The sequence below is a fragment of the Suricata suricatta genome, chromosome 2 (genome assembly GCF_006229205.1).
Source record: "Suricata suricatta isolate VVHF042 chromosome 2, meerkat_22Aug2017_6uvM2_HiC, whole genome shotgun sequence".
In the NCBI taxonomy this organism is placed as follows: domain Eukaryota; kingdom Metazoa; phylum Chordata; class Mammalia; order Carnivora; family Herpestidae; genus Suricata; species Suricata suricatta.
In genome coordinates, this window is record NC_043701.1 from 109,106,593 (window position 1) to 109,134,049 (window position 27,457).

General features: G+C 48.0%; 1 protein-coding gene across 1 annotated transcript in view; it reads right to left on the minus strand.

Moving 5' to 3' along the window:
• Positions 1–13,751: 13,751 nt before the first annotated feature.
• Positions 13,752–27,457, minus strand: part of NID1 (nidogen 1) — a 78,337-nt gene continuing 64,631 nt past the window's right edge. The window contains exons 15-20 of the mRNA XM_029931619.1: positions 24,217–24,343; positions 20,365–20,536; positions 19,299–19,456; positions 17,562–17,685; positions 16,745–16,857; positions 13,752–15,832 (exon numbers count right to left, since the gene is read on the minus strand). Of these exons, the coding sequence (XP_029787479.1) occupies positions 15,711–15,832; positions 16,745–16,857; positions 17,562–17,685; positions 19,299–19,456; positions 20,365–20,536; positions 24,217–24,343 (816 nt within the window). The 3' untranslated portion in view covers positions 13,752–15,710. The remainder of the gene's footprint in view (positions 15,833–16,744; positions 16,858–17,561; positions 17,686–19,298; positions 19,457–20,364; positions 20,537–24,216; positions 24,344–27,457) is intronic.

A 27,457-nucleotide genomic window follows, 5' to 3' on the forward strand; every position in this document is an offset into this window, starting at 1 on the left:
GGGGGTGAGAACGAGTCTTGCACAGTTAGGACTGAAAAATAAGTCGAGCTGAAGGTTAAGAAGTATCATAAACCAGAAATCAGTCCTGAGACCTGATAAGGATGCTTTTCAGATTACGAATGAGGTCTGCATGCACAAATTATTATCTGTGCCAAATGCAGAATGGTCACTGACGTGGGTAAGGATGGTCCCCAGCCTGTGAACTGCCCCGTGAGTCTGAGTTCAAACCAGCTTGTGGGCTTGCCTCATGGGCAGGTCTAATTTGGTAACGCGCAGGGGTATACAAAGGGGGTTTTAGTGGGCTGGACTTTTACCCAAAATGATGCTAGGTTTATAGTTCCGTTTTCTGTCTGCAGAGAATTCCTGCACCGCTTGTCATTTGGGGGAAGCACTGTGCATGTCATACACAGGGTGCCTTGCACCAGATTTCATTGCAACATGACCAGGCTGGAGACTCCAAGCCTTCTGTGATCAGGTTAAGATTCAGTCCTCCTACCTCAAGCTCCTCCTCCTCACCTGGGCTTGGCTCTCGGTTTCACTGGGTCATCTGGAATTTCCCGGTAATTCCAGGACCTGGGGCCCAGCCATCAGCAGAATGGGCGTGGCTCGCCCTCGGCTTCTAGGCCGCCCGCTGTATTCTTCTGGGATCTGCTGAGACTCCAACAGTGCTGTCGCTACTGCCCTCTAGAGGCAGGTGGTGGTTACTGAGATCAGCTCCAAACCGGCGTAGTGGACAAAACCCCAGGCAAGGGAGGCCGCAGAAAAGGGCCATCCGTCCGCTCCTTTGCAGAGATAACCTTGCATATGAGGTTGACAAGTTCACATTCATTGCCGGCGCACCCTGCCAGCTGCCTTCCCGTGGAGAGGTCCGTCGGTTGTGAATGATGACTCATGGTTGCCGGACAAACTGCCTCACTGGAATTCAATCATGGAGAAGTGGAAGGATCCCAGGGACGGATTTACTCGGCACTGGTGACGCCGCGTCCCTAGTATGATCCAGCTTCGTGAGCCGCCTCTGTATTGATGTTCTCCCAGCTCAAGGGTGTGTTAGATGTCAACTGAGGCTCCCCGCCGCAGGCACCTGGGACACTGATGGAGAGTAAAGTTGCAGGTGTTATGTTTCTCCTGCTTAGCACAGCCAGATGTGTGGGTGCCTTCTGACATTCCAGTAAAGCAAACAAGGCATTTTATTAGGATTTCAGCTCAGGTCATGATCTCACTGTTTGTGGGACTGAGACCCACATGGGGCTCTGCAGTCAGTGCAGAGCCTGCTTGGGATTCTCTCTCTCTCCCTCTCTCTCTCTGCCCCTCCGTCCCCACTGCCCAAACAAACAAAAATAACTGTGAAGCAGTGAAGGGGGCCAAAGGTACAAACTTCCATTTGTAAAATAAATAAGTGCAAGCCTTGTAATGTGCAGCGATGCGACTATAGAATTAACAATCCTGTATCGCATGTTTGAAACTTATTAAGAGAATAGATCTTAAAAGTTTTCATCACAAGGGAAGAAGTGTGTAACTGTATGTGGTGAAGGACGTTATCTAGGCCTTAATGTGGTGATCATTTTGCAATATATAAAGATATCAAATCATTATGTTGTACACATGAAACTAGTATAATGGTGTATATCAATTATATGTCAATGAAAAGAATTTCTTAATTTTATTTGAAAAAAACTTTATTTATTTTTGAGAGAGAAACAGAATGTGAGCAGGAGAAGGGCAGAGAGCGAGAGGGACACAGAATCTGAACAGGCTCCAGGCTCTGAGCTGTCAGCACAGAGCCTGAAGCGGGGCTCTAACCCCAGAACCGTGAGATCATGGCCTGAGCCAAAGTTGGATGCTTAACCGACTGAGCCACCCAGGTGCCTCACAATAAAAGTAATTTCTTAAAATAGCCATGAAGTTTTGTCACAATCTATAGGCAAGGGTGGATCTTTGACTAGTAAATGAATAATATGAAAATAATACAGCAAAGTGAACCTAATCACTAACTTCACCCAGGCTAAAATTCCGCATCTTCTACATAATCAAAGACCTTGTTAATAATGAGCTAATGAGAGGCACCTGGGAGGCTCAGCTGGTAAGCAGTTAAGCGTCTTACTCTTGATTTTGGCTCAGGTCAAGATCTCACAGTTTCATGGGTTTGAGCCCCGCGTTGGGCTCTGCTCTGACAGCACAAAGCCTGCTTGGGATTCTCTCTCTCTCTCTCTCTCTCTCTCTCTCTTTGCCCCTCCTGGCTTGCACACTCTCCTAAAATATATAAATAAACTTTAAAAAAAGAAGATAAACCTCTAAAACACGAGCTAAGGAGGTTTTATCTTTGCTTAAACTACAGATGCGCAAGTAAATACTGTAAAAACCAAATGGGTGACCAACAAATTCTAGCTTTTCGAAAAAGGGGAATCATTATCAATGACCTCACCAGGGTATGTCAATGGCAGGAAGAGCTAAGGAAGTAAGAGTAGGAAAGGAGCGAGGAAGCGCATAGCTGGGATGATCTTGAAACCCCGGTGAAAACATGGCTGGAAGACAGACAGCTTCTGGCCTCTGAAGGGGGCAGTTCAGTGAGCTGACCTGCCCCCAGGACGGGAGGGGCGTCCCGGGGGAGAGATGGCACAGCAGCCCTTTCCTCCCCAACCCCAAAGTTACCCCCCCCCACAGTCTGCTTTGCCTAAGGCTATTTTGTTTCATTTCCCACTTTCCCTTTCAGGCCAGGGTCAAGGGAACCTAATAAGCAAATGCTTACAAAGTCTTTCAGTGAAGCTTCCAGACCGCAGAGTTCCCTAACATACAAAACTCAATTTCCCTTAAGGTATGGGAAGCTGTCTCCATTTCGTTTTGGAAAGAGGTGAAGTATAAAATATTTATGCTCGTTAAATAGAATCATTTGTCCTAAAATAGCATGTCAGCTTACCTCTGGGCGGGAAGTCTCTGCACACCCATCTGCTTCTACTTGGGGCCGTGGTGCTTGCTGCTGGCAACAGTCACCAAAAGATGTGGCCGCCAGGTGACCCACGAACTGGACCCAGGCCTTCAGAGGCTTCTCACCCCCTCCTGTCCTTGGAATGCGGGTCTAGCTCACCTTTCCTGCTCCTAGAGGCTTCTCCAAGGACACAGCCTTGAGATAAGGATGTGTCATTGAGAACACCTGCAAGGTGTGCTTAACCCATTTATGGCCTCTCTATAGATAAGCTTTTAAGATATGGTGGAGGTGCCTAGGTGGCTCAGTCAGTGAAGCGTCTGATTTCAGCTCAGGTCATGATCTCACGGTTTGTGAGTTCGAGCCCCATATCAGGCTCTGTGCTGATCTCTCAGAGCCTGGAGTCTGCTTCAGGTTCTGTGTCTCCCTCTCTCTCTCTGCCGCTCTCTCTTAAAAATAAAATAAACATTAAAAGAAAGACATGGCGGCAAAGATGGGGATCCATTTGTCCAGCTGCCGCCCAAGATGAGCCTCATTTGCAAGTTCCCTTTGCTTATTAAAACTGTCTCTTAGGGGCGCCTGGGTAGCTCAGTCGGCTAAGCATCCAACTCTTGGTTTTGGCTCAAGTCATGATCTCATGGTTCGTGGGTTCGAGCCCCACATCAAGCTCTACTCTGACAGCATGGAGCCTGCTTGGGATTCTCTCTCTCCCTCTCTCTGCCCCTCCTTTCCCATTCTCAATCTCAAAATGAATAAACATTAAAAATTTTTTTAATGTTTTTTATTTATTTTTGAGAGACAGAGAGAGACAGTGCGAGGAGGGTAGGGTCAGAGAGAGAGGGAGACACAGAATCTGAAGCAGGCTCCAGGCTCTGAGCTGTCAGCACAGAGCCTGATATGGGGCTTGAACTCATGAACCATGAGATCATGACCTGAGCTGAAGTCGGACGCTTAACTGACAGAGCCACCCAGACGCCCCTAAAAATTTTTTTTAACTGCCACCTACCAGTCTGGAGGGGTCTGCCTCTGTCTTTGGTCTCCCTCTGCCCTCCGTGTATGTGGGCAGTTTCAGATTGCACCTGGGAAGCTCCCAGAGAGTTGTGAACCAACACTGCCAGGCCAAATAACTCCCTTGGGGCACAAGCAGGAGCCACACTGTTCCCTCACCAGGCTCGGTCACCCAAGCAAAGTTCTCAACTCCCAAAGGTCACCCCAGGCTTTCTTTCAGGACCCCTGTTGCATTTAGTGTGTGTGGCTCTGTTGTGAATCAGGAGCCTGCAGACCGCAGTGGACTCCCACTGCACCAGGCAGGTTCAGCGGCTTCGCTGTGGCCTGTCTGTTTTCCATTTAGTGACACCGTGAAATAGTGGCCAGTAGGGCTCGTGGCCATCCAGACACTGCCTGCAGATCTCCAAACCAGCCACGTGTAGGCAGCAGGAGAGTTTGGGCTTGAAAACGTTTACTTTGGGTGGGACTGTGTCAATTTCCATCACGTCCACTGCCTCCATCCGTCTACGCATCTGCTATTTAAGGTGCACCTGCTGTGTCCCCGCATGATTCTGGGCATCAGAAAAGCAAAGATGAGTAAGACAGAGTTCTCAGGGCACCTGGGTGCTCAGTCAGCTAAGCGTCCAACTCCTGGTTTCAGCTCGGGTCATGATCTCGTGGCATTTGTGAGGTCGAGCCCCGAATAGGGCTTCAAGGTGGCAGTGCAGAGTCTGCTTGGGATTCTCTCCCTCTCTCCCTGCCCCTCCCCTGCTCACTTTCTCTGTCTCTCGCTCAAAATAAATAAATAAAAGAATAAGAGAGACAGAGTTCTTGTCCTCATAAAACTCACAGGCCAGTCTTGGAAGTAGACACAGAAATGGGTCATTTCAGGGCCTTGTGAGAAGTGCCCCGGAGAGGGAAAGTTGGGGGCAGTGTCTGGGGGAATGACAGAGGATGAAGGAGAGTCAGAACGCAGGGCTCACCTCCCCTGGTCTGCAGGGACCCCAGGGCTGCACCTCCTGGCCTGCCCAGCCTTTTGCAGAAGCGCTTCCTCCCCACGGGGCAGAGCAGATGGCCCTGCCCAGACCCCTCTCTCGCTGTCACAGCCGCATCTTCCTCTTTGTCACTTCCACGTGGTACCTTCATCTGTAGACAGGAACTGCTGCAAGACCAACACCAGCCAGGGGCGAAGCAGTGCAGGGATAGGCGCCGCGGCTTCGGTGCCCCCCGGGGACCCGCAGCTATGCCCACACCTCCAGGCAGCCTGTCGGAGGGCTGGGGGGTGACCGGCACCTGCTGTTCCCTCCCGTGTGCGTGTGCACACCTTCCCCACCCCCACCCCGCCGGCCACAGCCTGTACCAGTGACCCCAAGGGCATGGACTCACAGTCACTACAGTTGTGAAGCAGAACCAAGGAGGTTCCCATTTTCAGGGTTCTGCAATTGGCAATATGGGGAAAAGCTTTCCCCACCTCTCTCAACTAGAAATTCTTTTCCTTATAAAGCTAATGCATGCTTACAATAAAGCACTTTTAAAAAATGTCTATTTTTCAGAGAGAGACTAAGAGAGAGTGTACAGGGGAGGGGTAAAGGGGGGGAGGAGGATAGAGAATCCCAAGCAGGATCCTCTCTGTTGACACAGAGCCTGATGTGGGGCTTGAACCCACAACCATGAGATCATGAGATCATGATCTGAGCTGAATCCAAGACTCGGATGCTTAACTGACTGAGCCCCCCAGGCGCCCCATACAGTGAAGGATTGTAAACACAGTAGAAGATCTGGGGCGCCTGGGGGGCTCAGTCAGTTAGAGGAGTCTGACTTTGGCTCAAGTCATGATCTCACAGCTTGTGAGTTCAAGCCCTGCGTCGGGCTCTGTGCTGACAGCTCGGAGCCTGGATCCTGCTTTGGATTCAGTGTTTCCCTCTCTCTGCCCCTCCCTTGTTCACTCCCTTGTGTGTGCTCTCTCTCTCTCAAAGATAAATAAACCTTAAAAAAAATTAAGACAGCAGAGGATAGTCTACAATGTAAAGTTAAAATCCTCCTCACTAACCCCACCCTATCCCCACCCCTGAACCACAGTGAAAAATTCCTTGTGTCTCCCTCCAGGCCTTCCCCAAGTGTACACATCCTTGATTGTGGGATGGGTAGTGGGTAGGATACACAGTGTTCTGTGAGTCCTTATTCTCTTAATCCCTGCATTTTGGACATGTTTGCATATTCCTATAGATAACCCAATCTCCCTTTTGTTTTTAATCGATCTTTCATCTCCTTTTAAAAGCAACTGATTATACTGATGAAATGCCCTCCACCGGAACTGGCTGTGGGTGCCAGCCTCCTTCGTAGTGAGAAGCGGCAACAGACTGAAGTGGCAATGGCATTAGACATATCAAGCTCAGACTTCTGGCATGCTAGCTGTGTGGTCTCTTAGGTGTCTTAACCTCTCTGGGCCCGGATGACACATCAGTAAAATACAGATTATATACATGATTTAGGCTAAGGACCAGAGCGTAATGGTTGCTCAAGAATTGTAGCTCTTCTTAAATAAATGGAGAGCCAGTCCATGTGGATGGATGGGATGCTTCAATGTTATTAAGATGGTGATTCTCTCTGAATTGATCTATGGATCAACCAGATCCCTGTCAGAATTCTCTAAGGTTCCTTTTCTCCCCCAGAAACGTCTGCAATGATTCTCACTTTGCTGCACATCGGAATCACTTACAAAGAGCCGTAAGAGAATACTGATGCCTGATCCCAGGCTCAGAGAATCTGATTTCAAACATGGCTGACCACCGAGGGTTGACTCGGACCACCGGGCTAGGCCATGGTTTGCTGTTGGCAATGGCTCGGGCTGGGGTCCCTGGGGAGGTCCCCTCACCTGAATATCTGGAGGCCGACGCTTGCTGTAGGCTGGGGCCTCGGTGGGGCTACCAGGCCACACACCTACACACGGCCTCCCCATGTGCCCTGAACCTCCTCACGTCGTGGAGGCTGGGCTGCTAGAGACAGAATCCAATGGGCCCACGAAGAGCTCTTTTACTTCGCAGTCTGCCCTCAGGTGTCACCCGGCAGCCCCTCATAGTCACCGCCTGCCAGAGACTCACATAGAGGGAACACAGGCTCTACGTGTTGATGGGAGGAATACCACCCTCACATCAACATAAAATTGTAATACGTGGGTGGGAGACAGTGTCGTAGCCATCTTGAGAACTGCCCTCCGCCACAGGGCGGAGTTTGGACGCGCTTGGCCTCATGACTTGCAGGCCGCTGCTTTTATTCTAGTTCAGGCTGCTCAGAGATGCCTACAGCAGAGTAGAGCGGGCAGGAATTGAATACTTATAGATTAAAATCTCCCGTAAGGTAAAGAACCCCCAAAAATAAAACCCAAACATCCCTAGGATATATTATTTGCAATATACGTGACAAAAGGCCAATTAACTTTATTTAAAATTTTTTTAATGTTTATTAATTTTTATAGAGAATCAGAGTGAGTGGGGGAGGGGCAGAGAGAGGGAGACAATCTGAAGCAGGATCCAGGCTCTGAGCTGTCAGAACAGAGCCTGATGCGAGGCTCAAACCCACGAACCATGAGATCATGACCTGGGTTAAGTCAGATGCTTAACCGAGGCACCCCTTAACATTTTTAATAATAGCAAGTCTTATTCTAGAGAAATGAATAAGGACACTAAGTACCAGGGTGTTAATTGTTATTTACCATAGGAAGGAAGGAAGGAAGGAAGGAAGGAAGAAAAACAATGAAACATCCTAAATGTTTTTCAATAAGAGGGCTTGTGAGACTTGATTGTTCTTTCGCAGAATATAATACTATGTGATGTTCATATACACATTTATTTAAGTAGAAAACAAAAATACCAAAAAGTATATGTGGCAGGATCCCATTTTTTGTTATACACATTTTATAAAATACATACAACACGGTTTTGTGTGTGTGAGTTTACATTTCTGGGGTAAGAGATCAATGTAAGAATGAGGTGATTGCTACATAGCGAGCTTTCTGGCGACTTCCTTTTCTTGTGCCTTACCCTGACTTTCTAACTTTCTAAATGTAAAATGTGTTAAACACAAAGACATAAAAGTAAGATATGATAAAAATAACTTTCCGTTTAAAATACTTTGTAAAAGACCTGTGGGAGGGATGTGTTCCATGTGGCCTATCGAGCAAACCAGATGCGGAGGTGGGTTCTGCTGTGATATTTCCTGGCTGACTGACCTTTGCCAAGTTATGTCACTTTGGGCCTCAGTTTCCTGACATGAGCAATGGGTAGATAAATTCTACTTCACAAGGTTCTTGTGAGGGAGGAATTCACTTTGCCATTTACTTTCATCAAATGAAAGCTTCTCACTGAGCTCCCCTCTCTAAAGTCCTTACAGTCTGAGCCAATCATTTCGCATCATCCGGTGTTAATATCTGCTAAGCAGCTAGATACACACTTGCTGGGTGAGGGCCGTGTCTTACATGCATGGGGCCTGCCTCTTCTAGAATTCTGGGTCATTTTCCACTTGGATACACTAGGAACCTGGTCCCTGGAGGCGCGAATGCACTTTCGTGTACATAGAAGTACACTCAGCAACACTTAGGTGTATTCCTCACCACGCGGGGCGCATGGCCTTGACCGGGCACCACCACCCAGGGCTCCGGGGGTGGTTGGGGGGCGGGGAGATCTGCATTTAAATGGCACAGGCTTGTATACACCCAGAAATTGTGACATTTAGATTTCCTTTGGTAGGAGATGAGGCAACTAACCAATATTGGGAAAGTTCTAGAGCAAGAGGATGGTTAAGCCTGAGCACCTGATAACTTTTGGGGAAGTTATCTGGGCCTCCAGGTCAGCGAGCCTCAACCTCCATCCCAACCCCAGAGGCCAAGCAGGCATTGAGAGGCTTTTCCTGCCCTCTAGTGGTCTCTTCTGGAATTGCTTTTGAGAAGACCAGCCCAGGAGGGGAACCTTGAGTCCCGCTTTCAGCTTCAAGAAAACAGGAAGCAAACCTTAGAGCCCGTTCTTTAAGACTTTTTGGCCCTTCCATCTCTTAACTCTGGTTATTGTTGTTTTATTTAAAAATTTTTTTTTCAAGTTTACTTCCTTGAAGTGTGTGTGTGTGTGTGTGTGTGTGTGTGTGTTGGGTAAATTGATCATTTGAGGCATCGACCACGAATTGCCTCGGACCACTGCCTTAGAGTGGACTGAGCCTGTAAGGGGGGGTGTGGACCCTGCAGGCGCAGCCCGGCCATTGGCGCCCCTCCCTGAGCGCACCTCACCCCTGCTGCAGAGAGGGCAGATGGAGCCACCGCGGCCTACGTAGGCCCGGCGGCCGGGGTGACGGGGCTGTAGAGTGACCCGCGAGGACCACGGGACCCACGACTCCAAGAGCCAGAGAGAGACCCTGCGAAGTCTAGTCGCCAAGCCCAGACACCTGGGGGGTTCAAGGCCAGCCTAAGACCGTGGGGCCTGCGCTGGGGGCACCCTCAGCAGCAGGTCCCCAAGCCGCAGAGACTTTGTACTGGGGCCTGGGGGAGACCCCTGAGGAAGGACCCCGAGTAACGGAGGAATCACTGCGTGGAGCTGGAATTCCCCGGAGTGAGCTGTCGGCCAACGCAGGGCGCTGGAAATCACAACGAGCTATGGAAGAATTCGGACTTTTTTGGTACATGTTTTTGTACATCTGTATAATTTGTACCCACTAGTTACACTGTAACATGAATCCTAATTGGATACAAGTATATGTGAGATGATCATGAGACAGATTTTAACGTGTTTTTTTTTTGAACCAAACTACAGACAAACATACTCAAAAGTAGACATCACAGCGTTATGAACTCCTGTTAGGAGTCAGGGTTTCATCCGTAAGCGGTGTGCTGCAGCAGGATAATTTGAGCCAAGTTTCATGTTATGGTTGGGGTGTAGGGAGACAGCCCGAGAGGTCATGGGAGGAGGTGGTTCTCGGGACCGCTGGCCGGTGTGGGGAGGGACACCTGGAGAGGGGCTGTGACCTCTGGTCAATAGATACAGCCAGTCCTGGGGGCAGGACTCAGCACAGCAGGGAGGGAGTGGGCCGTACAGAGTTGTTCTACTCTCTTCTTTCCCTCCGCAGCCTGCTAGGAAGCCAGGGGGCAAGGGAGCCCTAGGTGTCCTCCATGTGGTTTGGCCCCTTGGGGTTCAGATCAGGATGAGGAGAGTGAATGGACAAATGGAAAGTATCTGGCATAATCCCACATACCAACCCCCAGCTGCAACAGCGTGTTAGGTTTCCGTTGCTGCTGTAACAAATATCCCACGTTTTGTGACATAAAACACTATGTGGAAAATCTCACAGCTCTACACCTCATGGCTCAGGTGGGTCCTCTGCTGAGGGTCTCACAGGCCGTGACTGTGGTGTCTGCAGGGCTCCACCCCTTTCTGGAGGCTCTGGGGAAGAACCCGCCTCCAGGCTGGTTCAGGGTACAGCAGGACCCGGTTCCTTGTGGCTCTAGGACCGAGGTCCCAATTTGCTGCCTGCCTGCCAGTTGTTTTCAGCACTAACCTTGCTCCTTGGCTCATAACTTCCTTCCTTCGTTTTGAAGACCCCAATGTCCAGTTGGGTCCTTCCTACCCTTCAGCCTCATCTTGCCTGCTTTCTGTTTTTGCCTTAAGTTGATTGATTCTTCTGCATTCCTCTTCTGGTTTTATTTTTTTATTAAAAGAAAATTTAACATTTATTTATTTTTGAAAGACAGAGAGAGAGAGAGAGAGCACAAGCAGGGGAGGGGGAGAGGAAGATGTAGAATCTGAAGCAGGTTCCAGGCTCTGATGTGTCAGCACAGAGCCTGATGTGGGGCTGGAAACCACGAACCGGGAGATCATGACCTGAGCCGAAGTCTGACGCTCAAGTGACTAAGCCCCCCAGGCACCCCTCCTCTTCTGGTTTTAGGGGCCCATATGCAGGATAAAGAATCCCCCTGTTTTAAGGTAGTTAAAACCCTCAGTTCTACTTGCAAAATCCTTTCACAGAAGTACCTAGACTAGAATCTTGGAATCTAAAGAATATAACCAATTACAAAAGTCACCAGCATTTTGACAACCCTCGGTAACAAGCTTTCTCTTTTTAATTACAGCGATCTTTTGAAAAATAAGTTTGGTGGCACATGGGTGGCTCAGCTGGTTGAACATCTCACTCTTGATTTTGGCTCAGGTCAGTCCCAAGTGGTGGGATCGAGCCCCATGTCCATTCTCTTTCTCTGCCTCTCCCCCACCTGCACTCTCTCTCTCAAATTAAAAAAAAAAAGCTTTATTGATATATAATTCACATGCCATACAATTCACTTATTTAAAGTACACATTTAGTGGCTCTTGGTATATTCATTATTAATTTTTTAGAAGTTGTGGCAGAATATATATATGTATCACATAAAACTTGCCATTTTAACTACTTTTAAGCATGTGATTTAGTGGCATTAAGTACATTCACAGTGCTGTGCGGCCATCACCGCCATTTACATCCCCAACTGTTTCATTGCCCTGAATAAAAACTCTGAAACCGGTAAGCAGTAACTCTGTACTCGCCCCTGCTACCAGCCCAGTAATCCTTCGTCTGCTTTCCGTCTCGGTGAACTTGCCTGTTCGAAGTACCTCACATATGTGGAATCTTAACAATATTTGTTCCTTTGTGTCTGGCTTATTTCACTTAGCATAATGTCTCCAAGTTTCATCTATGAAACTTTTTTCCTTTTTATAGCTGAATATTTCGTTGTAGGAGTACAACACATTGTATTTATCCTTTAATCCGCGGATGGCCACCTGGGTTGTTTTCACCTTTGGTTTAGGTGAACAAGGCACCATGAATGCTGGTGAACACATCTCCATTTGAGCCCCTGCTTTCAATTACTTCAGGTGTCTGCCTAGAAGTTATGGTAATTTTTTTCTTTCTTTCTTTTTTTAGTGTTTATTTGCGGGTGGGGGAGCGGAGAGAGAGAGGCAGACAGAGGATCCAAAGTGGGCTCTGTGCTGACAGAGAGCCAGATGCAGGGCTCAAACTCATGAATCGTGAGATCATGACCTGAGCCAAAGTCAGACGCTTAGCCGACTGAGCCACCTGGGCGCCCCAAAAGTATGGTGATTCTCTATTCAATGTTTTGAAGAACCTCGAAGGCCGTGTTCCGTTCGGCTGCACCATTCTATATTCCCACTGGCTGCGCATTTCCAAATCCACCTCAACACTTGTTATTTTCCGGTCTTTTTGTTTGCTTGCTTGCTTGCTTGGTTTTTGTTTTTGTTTTCTGACAGCCATCCTAACTGGTGTGGAGTGATATCTAATTATGCTTCGGACTTGCATTTCCCTAAAGATTAATGACGTTAAGCATCTTTTTGCCCACTTATTGGCCATTTGTAGATTTCCTTTGAAAAAAATGTTTATTCAACTCTTCTGTCCACTTTTGAACTGGGTTGTGTTTGTTATGGTCTTTGCTGAATTGTAGTTCTCTGTTTATTCTGGATATTAACCAGGATTTGCAAATACTTTCTCCACTTTCATGGTGTGACTGTCTTTTTGCTCTTAATTCTTTGATGCACAGAAGTTTTTAATTTGGATGAAGACTGACCTATTTGTTTTTCTTTCGAGGTTTGGGTTTTTGGTGTCATACACACGGAATCATTGTCAAATCTAAGGTCCTGAAGACTTTTTCCTGGTGCTGGGTCCCCAACACTGAAAAGCAGCAGTCAGCAATCAGAACCTGCGATCACAGCCCTGATTTTTGGAGAACGAGGCCCTATGGCCCACCCTGGCCCCAGCAGCGCCCCACTGGGAGCCTGGGCTGCTGTCCCCTCCGCCCCACAGCGGGGCTGCACGATGGCAAACAGAAAAGCTGACACTGAGTGAAAGTCGGCAGCCTCTTCATCAAGTTCTGCCCTGGGTGCAGCCGTGTTCTCCTACACCGAGAGGTCCCAGGAGTTCCTGCAGACGGCTCCTGCCAGTTCAGTCCTTGTCTTGACACAGAGGTGTCCTGGAGCACCCCGCTCTGCCACCTGCCCTGACGTCCCCTATACGTAACTAGGTTTGAGGACGAGAGTGAAACACCGGAAGGTTTCGCCCAAACAGAAGCTGTCCTTTTAGGAAGTTCGTGCTGGCAGGTTGTCGCTGGTTCCTTGCTGCTGTCCCGTCCCCCGCAGGCCCTTGAGCACCAGTCCCCTCCTGCTTATGACAGCAGCTCTGAGTAGCACACCTGCAACTTCCCAGCCCCCTTCCCTCTGTCCAAGTCCAAGCCCCGTTCCCATCCCACCCAGGGGCCAGTGTGGAACAACCCAGGGGTCTTGGGCCACAGTCAGTGCCAGGAAAGAGTCTCCGTTCCTTCTGGAGGTGAGGAGGGGGATGGGAAACAGGGCTCATCTTCAGAACTGAGTTAGGAAACTCCATTGCCTGCGGTTGAAGGACAGTTTTCTAGAACATGAAAACAATGTCCGAAAAGTGGTTTGGTGTCCCTGGAAGAATGATTTTTTAAGTCAATAAGCCCATAAGTCTTTTGTGGGAAACAAACCACCCCTTGTAACACTGGGGGTTCCACAGGTTTTGCAGATTTTTTTAAAAAGAGTTTTACTTATTTGAGAGAGAGAGAGAGAGAGAGAGACAGAGAGAGAGAGAGAGAGAGAAATCCAAGCAGGCTCCACACTGTCAGTGCAGAGCCCAACGCAGGGCTCAAACTTACAAACTGTGAGATCATGACCTGAGCCAAAATCAAGAGTGGGACTCTTAACCCCCTGAGTCACCCAGACGTCCTGAGATTTTGCAGATTATTAAATGGCTATCTTCTCATTGGGAATCAGCCCCCCCAATATGAAATTTCTTTATTCAAACAGAATGAAGATTTTTTTAAGAAAAAAATTTTATTTTCTGCACTGATATTTATACAACTGTAAACTCAGGGAATCATCCAATACTTGTAAAAATCTGGGAAGAACAGTTAATAAGCACCTTCAGTGGTTTCCACAGTTTAAGAATTTACCATTTGAAAACTTTTAGAATGAATCTAGTAAAATGAATAAAATAGTTATAAAAATTATACAAAATCATGACGAACATTTGATATAGAGGGCTTGATATGGAGTGATAAATATAAAAAGGCGAAACGAATCCATGGGGCTGGATAAAAGACCCACACGTTCCCCAGACTGCGTGATTCTGATTGTGTTTGACTCTCGGGAGGAACTCCAATCATTCGGGCCAAGGCTCTTTCCTGGTCCAGGCTCCACTGTGACGCGACAGCACTTGAGGACAAAGTGAGGAGGGGTACGGGTTGGGGGGTGATGAGTGCACTGTGGTTTGTGGATAACGGGAAGGAGAAACACAGGCGGATTCTTCCATTTCCTCAAGCGAGAGTGTTCTTTGGCAAAAGGTACCATTTTCTCTTTGGAGAGTTTTTCTTCTTGCTGTTGTTAAATGCCCTCCTCTCCTCTTTCCTCTTGGGTTCTCTCCTCCTGCTCCTGATCCACCTCTCTGTGACACTTCCCACTGAGCCTTCTCCACTCCCTCACCCCAGTCTTCACTGGCTCCATCTCCTTATGCCCCACTTTCAATCCAAAATTCCTACTGTTTTGCACCTCTGGCCAACAGCTGATAAAAAGATAACACTAGTTGCTCCTATGTCCAGGAGACGTTTCTAAACGAACTGCAGAAACATACACGTGGCATGTGGCGATGGTCCCTTTAATTACACCAGTGAGCAATAAAAGGTCAGGAGTATAAACACTCACTCTGGCCCACTTAGACATGAACACGGCCTGCATGGGCCACGAACAGAGCAGAAAACAAAGGAGACGTGGGCTCATGCTGACTGTAGGTTGGCTCTCACAGTGGAGATGGCAGATGAAGGCCTATAGATGGGTCATCCCCGGTCCCAGCTCCCAGCTAAGCCTGAAGTGGGCAGGCTGGGCATGGGTGCCAGCAGTGGGGGCATGCTGCTCAAGAGAGATGTTCAAATCCAGATGCTTTGGGCAAAGTGGAATACTTTGGTAATCACTGGTGTAATTTAAGGCACATCCAAAGAATCTTCGTCCTCAAAACCTGACTCTACAACATTGAAATTCCTACCACTGGATCCTCCTTTGATTGAAGCCTTTGCCTACCCAAGGGGTACTGCTGAAATGCCGGTAATGTATCTGGGAGGGACGGCTCCTGATCATCCATTCATATCCACGTGGCCCAAAGACATGGTGGGTTTTGAAGAAAATGGCAGGGCTTGCTCACTACTGTGCGGGGGAGGGGGGGGGGCCTTGGGCAGGATGCAGGTGGTACAGAACTCGGGAGTAAAAAGCCAGGAGTACGGGGAGGGAAGTCAGAGCACCAAGAGAAAAAAGTGGGGGAGGGCTAACTCCCTCCTTCATTCACAGCCTTGCCCAGGTGGCCCTGGCTGGTGTGTCGGGGAGTTAACAGGATGGTGGGGGGTCTCAGAGTGAGGCTGAGCTCATAAGGCCACCGGGGAGGGGCCAGCACAGACCTGGGCAGGCCCTGCCATCACTGGGGGGATAAACTGGGGACAGTTTCCAGAGCACTGGGGTGGGCACAGAATCCTCACTCGTGCTGGGTATGTCCATCTAAGGGTTGGAGTCAGGGGTTTGTCTGTCTTTGCGTAGGGAGAAGGGGCTTTCCCATTCCAGAAGCCTGGGGCATGTGTTTTGGGGAACAGTGAGGGGAACACTGTCGGGGCTCAGGCTGGGTAGGACCTGGGCTTGGTGGCCCCCAGGTCGGACAGTTTTCAGTTTGGACCCTTTCGAGTAGGGCGATGCTGAGTACCTGCCGAGGGAATGAGGCATTCTTGTCTTCACTTCCGCTCAATGCAGTCAACTCCCAGGGTGTTGTCAGGGCAACGGCAGGTCCTGCTTCCGGGGGTGGCCAAGCAGAGGTGGGTGCAGCCACCATTGTTCACCGAGCAGTAGTTGTGACCTGGAAAAGGCAGACATCAGTTCAACAGCCACCTAAGGGAAGAGCCCACGCATCAGTTTTTGGTTTCCAGGAGACCGAGCATGTGGGTGCTTACGGAATAGGGAATCATCATGGTGACAGATTTTCCAGATGGGAAAAAAAAGTGATTCCTGAGTCGGGGATGATGCAGATTTACCATGAGAGTTACTGACTGTCTCAGGGAGGGTCTTCCAGCTCTGGTTATAACATGGAGCTGGAGTTTTCAAGCACAAAGTACTCTCCATCTAGCCTGTCCACTCGGCTTGGTGCTGGACCCGGGGAGGTGGGAAGCCAAGGGGGGTGGGCAAGGGGAGAGGTCTCCAAGGAGACCCCCTGCTCATGCCTCTGTGAGCCATGTGACATTGGGCAAATGGCTTCAGTGTCCTTATGTGGAAAATAGGCACGAGAATAGTACCCACCTGCCTCGTGGGGTTGCTGTGAGGATTTAGTGAATGGCTGAATACAGGGCACTTAGCACACTGAGTTAACCTACGTAAAGGACCCAGCTCACAGAAAGTACCGCATCCACGTCTGCGATTATCATTAGAGGTCATTAGTATTGTGGCTGTTAGGCCAAGCGGATGGACCCTGAAAGCCACAGTGATCGTAACACGGATGTTCCTATTTGGAACCTGAAGATCACCCACTTCTAGACCCAGCCCAAGATTCGATACTTTTCCTCACCTTTGCCCACCATTTCCAGATTGTTCCCTGATGTTTTCTGCTAGCTGATTCAGCTCGCTTATTAAATAATGCAGGCCGCTGAGGGGAGGGAGGGCCTCTCACCTGCCAGGGGGTCAGGGCTGGTAGGGGCTCCACCAGCAGCAGGCAGGGGGTGGGCTTGGCGCCACGGGGCATCCCCAGCCCCTGACCGGAAGAGCACGGGAGAGTTACCTTGGGGACACTGGGACAGGGCCGTGGTGACGCCATACAGCCGGGTCTGTTTGTGGGGGTGGAATGTATCCGTCTCTTTGGAAATGGCAAGATCTACAGACACCACGGAATTCCTACAAAACACCGAAGGGCAGAAAGTAAAGACACACCTGATGGCTCCAGCCTTCTGTCTACTGGGGACCCTCTTCTGTGGCTTGGGGGATACACTGGAGGCTGTGAATCGACACACTGGCCTTAATTCCTAGCCGTCCTTCCCTCCTACTGCGGCAGGAACAAGCCTGAATTTCTCTGGCTTCATTAAAAAACAAAGGACAAAGTTGAGCTAGCTCTCCCCTCAGTTCTAAATTCCTAGCTGGGAAATGGGCTTTCTATCCAGATGCTTTTGGCCACAGCAGCTGGCTCGGTTGAACCCCTCCTTTTTGCAGGAAAGGGTGGTCAAGAAGGGGCTGTGGGAATACTGCAGTTTAAGTAGAATGACGTAGGGGTACAGGGTACGCAGGGAGCCTGCCGGACAAGTGTGTCTGGGCCAGCTCCTAGGGGGAGAATGGACACGCTCATGAAGTTCAAGTCCACAGACCTGAAGCTGCCCATCCAGAGGCACTGGGATGGTAAATGGCCCCCAGGGGCCCAGCCCTCACTCTCCTCCACCCTCCCCTCATCATGGTCAGAAGGGCGAGGCAGAGGGTGGCCATCTCTGGACACTGGAATGTCAAGCCGAGAGGCCACATGGGAAGGGCCTGGCCTCCCAGAGACAGGGTGGCAGGCCCCCGGCCCCGGCCACCCCCCACCCCCTGAGGTGTTCCAGCAGCTGACATACATCTTCCAGTCCGTGTAATACAGATGCTTCCCGTAGCTCGTAACAGCGAAAGGATACTGGAGCCCTTCGAGAACCTTCCGTCTGCTTGGCTGCCCGGGCTTCAGACACTCCACCCTACTGGTGCCTGCGTGGAGCGAAGATGAGCCGTTCAGACCAGAAGTGGCCCCTCGGTATCAAAACGGGTAACCAGGGCAAGGGCGCCACAAAGTCAGCCTTCCGATGACAGATCCCGGAGAACACACGTGACTTGCTCTCCGAAAGCGGAGCGCGGTCTCACCGTCCTTCCTTGCACCTCTCACTGGTCAACACCCACCTCTGCTGGGGGACCCACACCTAGTCTCCACGTGGGCTGGGCGGAGGGACCATTCCCTGTCCCGCCCATTCCCGGAGCAGCTGGGGACCCGGTGGGCGGGAACGAGGATGTCTTCCAGCTCTTGCTCAAGTCCCCATGCCCCTGAGGTCTCCCAGACCCTCCCTCCCTGCAGTCACCTCTGCAGCCGCGCACAGCCTTGTATCAGTGCCCCCATCGGGGCCAACTTCTGGTTTGCATGTCGGTGTAACTGTGCATGCTTCCCTCCTGGGACACAGTCCCTGCACCCCCGGGGCACTTGACCATATTGGGAACAGCACAGGTACTTAACAGGCCCTTTGAGGGATGACTGACCTTGTTCCCGAGTGAGCATCCCGCCCATCCCTCCTCCCAGAGGACACTCCAGGACCACATGGCTTTCTCTTCCTCGGCTCTACCCGCTCTGCCTGAGCCCTTGAGGAGCAGATGCAGGCAACAGGGATGGGAGTCATGATGCATAACGGAGAGATAATAATAGGGTGAGAACAACTCTAGGGGTCAGCAAACTTGTTCTCAAAGGGCCAGAGAGTAATGAATTTAGCTTTTGTGGGTCAAGAGGCAAAATCGAGGACATTATGGAGGCATTTATGTAACCTTTTAAAATGTAACATTTATTTTATTTTTTTAATGTATTTTATTTATTTTTGAGAGACAGTGTGAGCAGGGGAGGGTCAGAGAGAGAGGGAGGTACAGAATCTGAAGCAGTCTCCAGGCTCTGAGCTAGCTGTCAGCACAGAGCCCGACGCAGGCTTGAACTAACGAACCGTGAGATCATGATCTGAGCCAAAGCCAGACGCTTAATCAACTGAGCCACCCAGGGGCCCCTAAAATGTAACATTTAAAAAATGTAAAACCCAAGGGCTCCTATGTGGCTCAGTCAGTTCAGCGTCCAACTCTCTATCTTGGCTTAGGCCATCATCTCACAGTTCTTGAGTTCAAGCCTCACATCAGGCTCTGTGCTGACAGCGTGGAGTCTGCTTGGGATTCTGTCTCTGTCTGTCTCTGTCTCTCTCTCTCTGTCTCCCTCCTCTGCCATTCTCGTTCTCTCAAAACAATGAATACATAAAAACCATTTTTAGCACCTGGACCTAGGTGGTACCAAAACAGGTGGCTGGCTGGATTTGGCCCGTGGGCTAGAGTTTGCTGAACCCTGATTTAGAAGACGGAGCACTTGCCCTGGATGCTGTAAACCTAGAGAAACAATACATTTAAGAGCAAAGACAGGCAGCTGATTTTGTGTCGGGAAATAAAACAGGTATCTTATACTCATTTCCCCTTAACAAATGCCAGCCCTCAGTGGGTAAGAATCACCGTTTAGGTTAAAACAACAACAACAACAACAAATGCACTGTTGCAACCCCAGGAGCCAGGCCCGGACCTTCCATTACCTGCATCCACCCAGCAGAGCAGAGCCGAGTAGGCATCGAATGTGAGCCCATTGGGCAAGCCCAGATCATCCTGCACCAGAATCCTCCGGTTTGTGCCATCCATATAGGAAGTTTCAATTTTGGGGCTATCTCTGTTCCAATCTGTCCAGTAAAGGTTCCTGCAGGAGGAAAAGGAAGAGAAAGAGGAAGAGAGATAACAAAGATGGATGAGAAATATTTTGTTTAAAAAAAAAAAACTTTAAAAGAGCCTATGATAGAGATGTTAAAACCCAGGATGGCTAAAAAGGGTCTGGAGGTGATATGACACCTTTTCCTTTGCAGAAGATACTTAGATTTGGTTCTTGGTTTGGGTTTGGTTATTCTGTTACTAATGAATTCATTTCCCTTAAACATAACTGATGTGCATCTCCATAAAGCTGGTTAAAAGAACAACACAAAACAGAACACCACACCTGAGATAAACAGATGGGGATTCCTACATGCTGTCCCTGCACAGGGCGGGACAGCGAACCCAGGGACTCAGGCACAGTAGCAGATGCCGACAGAGTTGGTGGTTGAGGTGTCTGCCACCAGGGTGGTGACCAAGCGGCCACAGAACTAGGGGTGTGGTCTCACAGGGAAGGAATCATAGCTGGAGGTGCCAAAGGCCTGGAGGGTAAGATTTAGAACTAACTGAGGAGGAAACCCCCACGAAGGGGTCTCCAAGGCATCCATGCTGTGTTGGTCTGAGCCTCAGGGGGACATTTATGCTACTTCAACACCCTTCTGGGGCTCGTACAAGGCAAGTTTGATCCACATTCAACTCAAATGGAAATACCCAGTTTCTGAACTGTGAACTTACAAAATCCCCTTCCTAAAAGACTTGAAAGTAGAACATGCAATCAAGTCCAATGTCATAGGGAATTGTAATATATGTTCTGGCATTTCACAGTGCATTTGTGTAAGGCATCGACTCCAGACCTGTTCATCCTGGAAGTCCTTCATTTCCGGAGAAGAATGCTAGAGTTAGAGCCTAACATTTGAGAGTATCTAAATGAGCAGTTGGAATAGATTTACACAAAGATACCCTCTCACGGAATCCGTTACAATGCCTCTGGGATTCACCAAATCCGTCTCGAACAGCACCCAGCGCTGGGTCCCATCCAGCTTTGCCACTTCTATTCGATCCAAGTGAGAATCGGTCCAGAAAATGTTGCGGCCAAGATGGTCAAGGGCAATGCCTTCTGGGCTTCCAAGATCTAGACTCAAACACAGAATACTGGGTTTTTAGAGCAAGTTAAGATTAGGTTTTTCGGATGACTCAGTGTTATTTCCCTCGGTGTTCAATCCTTGCACTTTGGAAAAACAAATGAGAACAAGTGAAATGCATGTTGCTGATCAGTGAAGCCGCAGTCGAAGTGACAAACAATGTCACTCATTCACTCAGCGGACCTCTACTTGTTATGTACCAAGCCCATAATGAGGTCTACGTGGTGGGCCTGGCTTCCAGGAGCTTGCAGTCAATCTCCACTCAGACTGAATTTTGGTTTTATGGGAACGTGGAGGAAGACACTAAACGTAGCCTGAGGAGACCTGGGAGGGACTTGTGGGGGAGACGTCACCTCGTAAAGCTGGCCCCTCAAGGACCAACAGGAGTTTGTCCGGCAAAGATCCTGGAATCAGAGTTCCAGGGAGTGGGACCAGCACATAAGTATAAAACAGAAGATTGGACACGGCATGATTTCGTATGGCTGGAGTCCACAAGGATGGGAGAGTGGCCAGAGATGAAGTTAGGACGCCCGTGTTAATGGGCTTAGAGCTTAGCCTGCAAGCATGGGGGGGAGGGCACAGAAATATGCAACAAATCGATACACCTTATTCATTAGTTCTTGGGGGTAAGGGTCATCTCAGGAGTAATTGCAAGAAATCGTATCTGTTACTACTTCTGTGCAAGTGTTAGGAGTACAAAGAAGGGGTGTCAGTGATCACAGATAACACTCCCCGAAGTCCTTACAAGGTTATAAGTAACTGACTTTCAAGCCAGGGGCTGCCACAGGCTAAGATGGCTGCAACAGGAACCTTCAGTGCCACCGAACTCATGATTTCAGGACTATAAATACAAGCAAACTGAACATCAGAACGCCACCAGGGTTTTACCGGTGTCACTTAGGATTCCTTCCCCTCAAATGATAAGAGAACTGAAGGTCACTTAGTATGGCTGGAAGTATAAGCCGGAAGAGGAAGAGGCCGAGGATGAAGCTATCCTACCCGAGGGATCCCGAGTGTGAGGAAATCGTCTGCACACTGTGTTCTTTCATCAGTGTGGAAGGGGCTCAGGACCTCTGCCTTCTCAGATCAGCCTTCACTAGACTCCTAATAGGACCGTGACCCTGGATGCTGGAAACACCAAAGCCCCGCCCCCCGAAAAGGACCCTTGCCAGAGGCAGTTTATTAAGAAGTAGAAACAGCACTTGAATGAGGTTTTTGTTATTCAGACCAAAAGTAGAGATTTGTAAAGCATGAAACTATTTCCCACGTCCCTAAAGGTGAAGGGACAGCGAGTCTGACCTCCAAACACCCCTTCTGCAGTTCAGACAGAAGTAGAATAACTCATTCTGGGGGTATATCCAGAATGAGCACATTCTCCGCCAGGGACGCCAGCCACTCAGACACAGACAGAAAAGTGGGGGAGAAGAGGCTGCTCAGTGACAGTACTTTACAAGACATCCAGAGGAACCCAGAAACTCCACACTGCTCTGGCTCCTTATAAACAACTCTGGTCCTGACCTCAAACCCAAGGGCAATCAAACCTCCTCCAACCAGGAAAATACTACTTCATGAATTATAAGGCCAAAGGAAAGGTCTGGAAAACCTCCGCCTTTACTGTGCAGTCAGGGCAAGAAGGAAGACAGCAAGGCAATACATTCCATCCATACTGCTGATATCGAACGGAAGCAGATTAGGATCTGTCTCCTTTGGTTAGGATGTTTGGTTAGGAGTTTAACTCAAGGAAAGAAAGAGAAGCATAGAATTCAGACTGCATAAAATAGAGAAGAGATACGCATCCCTCTTCCACTCACTAGGGACACACCAAGCTATACCACGACAAAGATTCACATGGAAATTTCTTTCTCCTTTTAAATATTTAAGTGTTCTAAAAATATTTTAAATAAATATTTTTATTTTTAAGTAAAACATAATTCATTCCCAGTGATCTTTCTACTACAAAGACCACCTTCTACTTTAATGCTGTGTTTTCACGGTGGATTCTTGCCTGGAATGTGTCTTATTGTGCTTAAAGCTTTCTTGGATGATTATCAGATCCAGAAGCAACAGGAAATAGCAGTGATGACCTATTCCCCTTTTCCGCTGGGTTTTGAAGTCAAATCACAGATAACAGCAACAGCATTTTTAACAGAGAGAGGGAGGATACGAAAAGGCATTTTCAAAATTCTGTTCATTAAACCAAACCATGGAAACTACCAGACATTATTTAAATAGCATGTCAGCTTCCAGAAAAGGAGTCAGGGTCTATGTCCAAAGCTAGACATACTGAAGTCAGCCTCAGCTTGATTCCTGCTGATCGTCTCTTGTGATGGAGCCAAGGAAGGGAAAAAACTGCCCCACAAGCACCCTTCGGGAATATCAATCATTAGAGAAACAATAAAGGAAATTGGAAAAGTGACATTCAACCCCAACTATAAAGAAATACCAAATGAGATTTGTACATTTTGAAATTGTATCTTTGATTTGAGTGTTCTGCAGAGGAAACAAGATGATTTTATATGACAACTATCATTGGCATAACAATGTCTTTTTTTAAATTTTATTTTAGGGAGAAAGAGTATAAGCAGGGGAGAGAGGTAGAGGGAGAGAAAGAGAGAATTCCAAACAGGCTCCACAATCAGCACAGAGCCTGATATGGTGCTTGATTCCATGATCCCCCCCCCCCCGGGGAAGATGACCTGAGCCAAAATCAAGAATTGGATGCTCAACTGACTGAGCCACCCAGGTGCCCCCACAATGTCTTTCGATTGAAAATATCTGCAAGTCAGCTGATGAATTCGCAACATGTAATATTTGACCTTTTCATTAAAGGGGAATTTGTACAGCCCCTTGGATTTTGGTTGTAATGGTCTTTAATCTTGATAAAAACACATCCACATAAAATAGTCATGACTTGTTGAATGTAGGCATTACAATAATGCATAGAGTTCTCGACCTAGATCAACCTCTGTAAGTTAAGGAATTGAGGTTAAATGCTGAGGTTAAAGGCGTGTGCACCTCATTATTAGTAATGCACCTAAAAACTGAGGAATGTCTCTGGAAGTTCAATTTGTTGCACGCCTCTGACACAGGCAATCTGAACAGGTGCCAGTGGAGGTTAAGGCAGAAACGACATCTCCCCACACCACCATGATGTCACAGGTTGAAGTGACAACTTTTGACTCAAAAACCGTCTTGGGAATAGGCAACCATCAGGGACAATAACTGCCAAGTTCGTAATCCTCCCAAGCTGCCTGTTGCCTGTGGGGAAAGCCTAACGGAGCATACCGTGGGGCAGACATTCTGAGAGTCAAGTCCAGGCTCAACAGCCAGAGGAGAAATGTATACCCAAAGTGGATAGTGGAGTTTGGCCCTTACTGTTCATTAAAACTGGGTACATACGCTTTTAGAGAAAGGCATGGGTACTTACCGTGTTTTACTCTTACTCGTCTTAGGCCAGCCACAAACCCCAGCTAAGGTGTTCATGATTTAATGACAAGTCCTTGGAGGGCTTTTCACAGAAGGCTGGAAAGGGTGGCATTGAGGCCATGGACCCTGTCCCTCTCAAATCACCATACCCTGTGTGCAACCATACACCCACCCTGCTCTCCCCAAGAGCCCCTCGGGCTCCAGAAGCCAAACCAAGAAGGAAGAATGGTATCCGCTTGCCCACCTTGTCGAATGATGGTGGTTGGCTCTCCGCCATGCAGACTGGCTCTGCCAATGGAAGGCTCACTGATGTCGGTCCAGTAAACCATCTTGTCCACACAGTCGAAGGCCAGGCCAATGATGACTTTATCCTGGAAATGCAGACCGGCTGTAAGAGTGGTCTACTCACCGGTGTTTGAGTGACCAGTGATGATGGGAATCTTCCATATGCTTACTGGCATCTGGACATATTTTTTTATGAAGGGTCTTCAAGTCTTTAGTCCATTTAAAAATGTTTATTACTGAGTTGTAGGAGTTCTTTATGTAGTTAGCTCAGCTAAAAATCATTTGTCATATACATATGTGTGTGTATATGTGTGTATTTCCACTCATTATGTAGCTTGTTTTTTCACTTTCTTTTTGTTGTTGTTGTTTTGGGGGTTTTTGTTCTTTTCTTTCTTTCTTTTTAATTTTTTTTAATGTTTTATTTATTTTTGATACAGAGAGAGACAGAGCATGAGAGGGGGAGGCGCAGAGAGAGGAGACACAGAACCGGAAACAGGCTCCAGGCTCTGAGCTAGCTGTTAGCACAGAGCCCGACGCGGGGCTCGAACCCATGAACGTGAGATCTGACCTGAGCCGAAGTCGGAGGCTTAACCGACTGAGCCACCCAGGCGCCCCTGTTCTTTTTTTTCTTAATGGTGTTTTTTAAAGAGCACAAGTCTTAAGAATTTATTAAATTCAATTTATTATTGCTTCTCTTATGACTAATACTTTTTGTATATCATCTAAGAAATCTTTGCCTATCTAAGGATCATTTTTAAAAAGACAGAAATATTGGAAAGGGGCGAGGTAAGACCACTCTAAGATAATTTGATTGTTTCTGTAGAAAATCCCGGGGAATCTATAAAACTATTATAACTACCAATTGAATCCAGCCAAGTTGCAGGGTACAAGGTCAATATAAAATGGGATTTCTGCAAACTAGCACAAAATAAAAATTTTAAGAGAGTAATGTTTAAAATAACATCCAAAACAAAGTATATAAGAACAAATATTTTTAAATGTGCAAGATTCTACACTGAACACTATAACACATCACAAAGCAAAATTAAAGAAGACCCAAATAAATGACAAGATAAATTAGTTGAATGGACTGCAACATTTAATACTGCTAAGATACCAATTTCTCCTAAATAAAGTTAAAGATCCAATGCCATCTACAGCAAAATCCCTGTAGGCTTTAGTTTTCCCTTTGGTAGAAACTTACAAACTTCCTCTAAAATGTCTATGGAAATGCAAAGTGAGGCAAAGCAAATATATAAAGAACTCCTGCAACTCAGTAACAACAAATGACCCAATTACAAAATGGGTAAAGATATGAGAAGACATTTTCCCAGAGATACACAAATGGTCCGTAAGTACATGAGAAGATACAAATATCGCTTGTTGGAGAAACACGAATCAAAACCACAGTAAGAGAAGCACGTCACACATATTAGGATGACTAGTATTAACAATAGAAAACAGTAAGTTTGGACAAGGATTTAGAGAAACTGGGATCTTTCTATCATGCTGGCGGGAATGTAAGTATGGCAAGTTTCTCAAAATATTAAAAAAAAAAAAAACCCGTAAACATAGAATTGCCATATGATTCAGAAATTCCAGGTCTGGTTTATACTCAAAAAAAGCAAATGCAAGGATTTGAACAGGTATTTGTACATCCATGTCCACAACAGGATTATTCCCAAATGTCCACTGACAGTTGAACGGGTAAACCGAATGCGGTAAATCTATCCAATGAAATACTGTCAGCCTAGGAAGGAAGGAAAGTCTGACACAGGCTACCGCATGGATGAACCTTGAGGACATTACGCGAAGTCAAGTAAGCCACTTACAAAAGGGTAAACACCAGATGATTCCAAATGTATGAGGGACCCAGAGGAGTCAAATCCATAGAGACAGGCAGCAGCCTAGTGGTTGCCAGGGGCTGGGGAAGGAGGGAGTTCTTATTTAACAGGCACAGAGTTTCTGTTTGCGATGAAAGAAGTTCCGGAGAGGGATGGTGGTGACGGTCACACCATCATTGAGAAGTGGTTAAAAATGGTAAAAAGAGGGGCACGTGGGTGGCTCACTTAGTTAACCATCTGACTTCCGCCCATGTCATGAATTCACAGTTTGTGAGTTCAAGCCCCGCATCAGGCTCTGAAGCTGGGAGCCTGGAGCCTGCTTCAGATTCTGTGTCTCCCTCTCTCTGCCTCTCCCCTGCTCGCTCTCTCTCTCAAAAAATAAAGATTAAAAAAAGTTTTTAAGTGGTAAAGATACACAAAACACAAAATAAAAGAACAGTGAGTACCCCATCTCAGTGCCCTCCCCTCCACCTGTCCCAGCCCAATTTTCTGCTTTTCACAGCTGCCCTCAACATTTAGCCTCTCCCCTTCATCTTGGGTGGTGACAATGACTTTCACAGGGAGCACAGCCCACTCCTGCTACCTGAGCGTGTGCTCGAGAGGACACAAAGAAAGAATGATGATCACCCCCAAAGGGATTTGTGTGTCAGGGAGGCAATAGGAGAACACAAATATCACTTATTCACTCGGCAAGTATTTTTTGAGTGCCAAGCACCGTCTGGCTCTAGGAACACCACTGTGAAACAAATACCTCCATGAAGTAGCTGGACGGTTTCTGGTCTGGCGTGCTTATGTTTCTAGTGGGAACAGATTCAGCAGATACTGAACATATAACTGATAATGTATCAGGCAGTGCTGAGTGCTATGGTGAAGACAAAGCAGGATAAAGAGACAGAGAGCAGTGTGGACAGGGCTGCCAGGAGAAGCCTCCCAGAGAGGTGATATGCCAACAGAAATCTGAGTGAGGTGAGGCAGTGCACTGCACAAAGGTCTGGCAGGGAGATGACTCCAGGCAGGTGCAAAGGTCCTGAAGTGGGAATGTGCATGGTGTATTGAAGACCGGCCAGAAAGTCAGAGATGAAGCTGGTGGGTGGGGGGAGAGTGGCAGGGAATGCAGTGGGAGAGGTGGCCAGAGCACACATGGAGAACTAGATTTCATTCTGTGAAGGGAGAGCCCACCAGAGGGTTTTGTGCAGAAGAACATGAATCCAATCAAGGCTAATTACAAGAGGGTTTGAAAAGCCTCTTCATGCCTTCTGGGACTTGAGGTCCCCCCCCACCACTGCTCCGGCAACCTGACCGAATTCCGCCGGAAGCCCCCAGGTCTTAGGTTGGTTTCTTGGCGAGAGGGGGTCA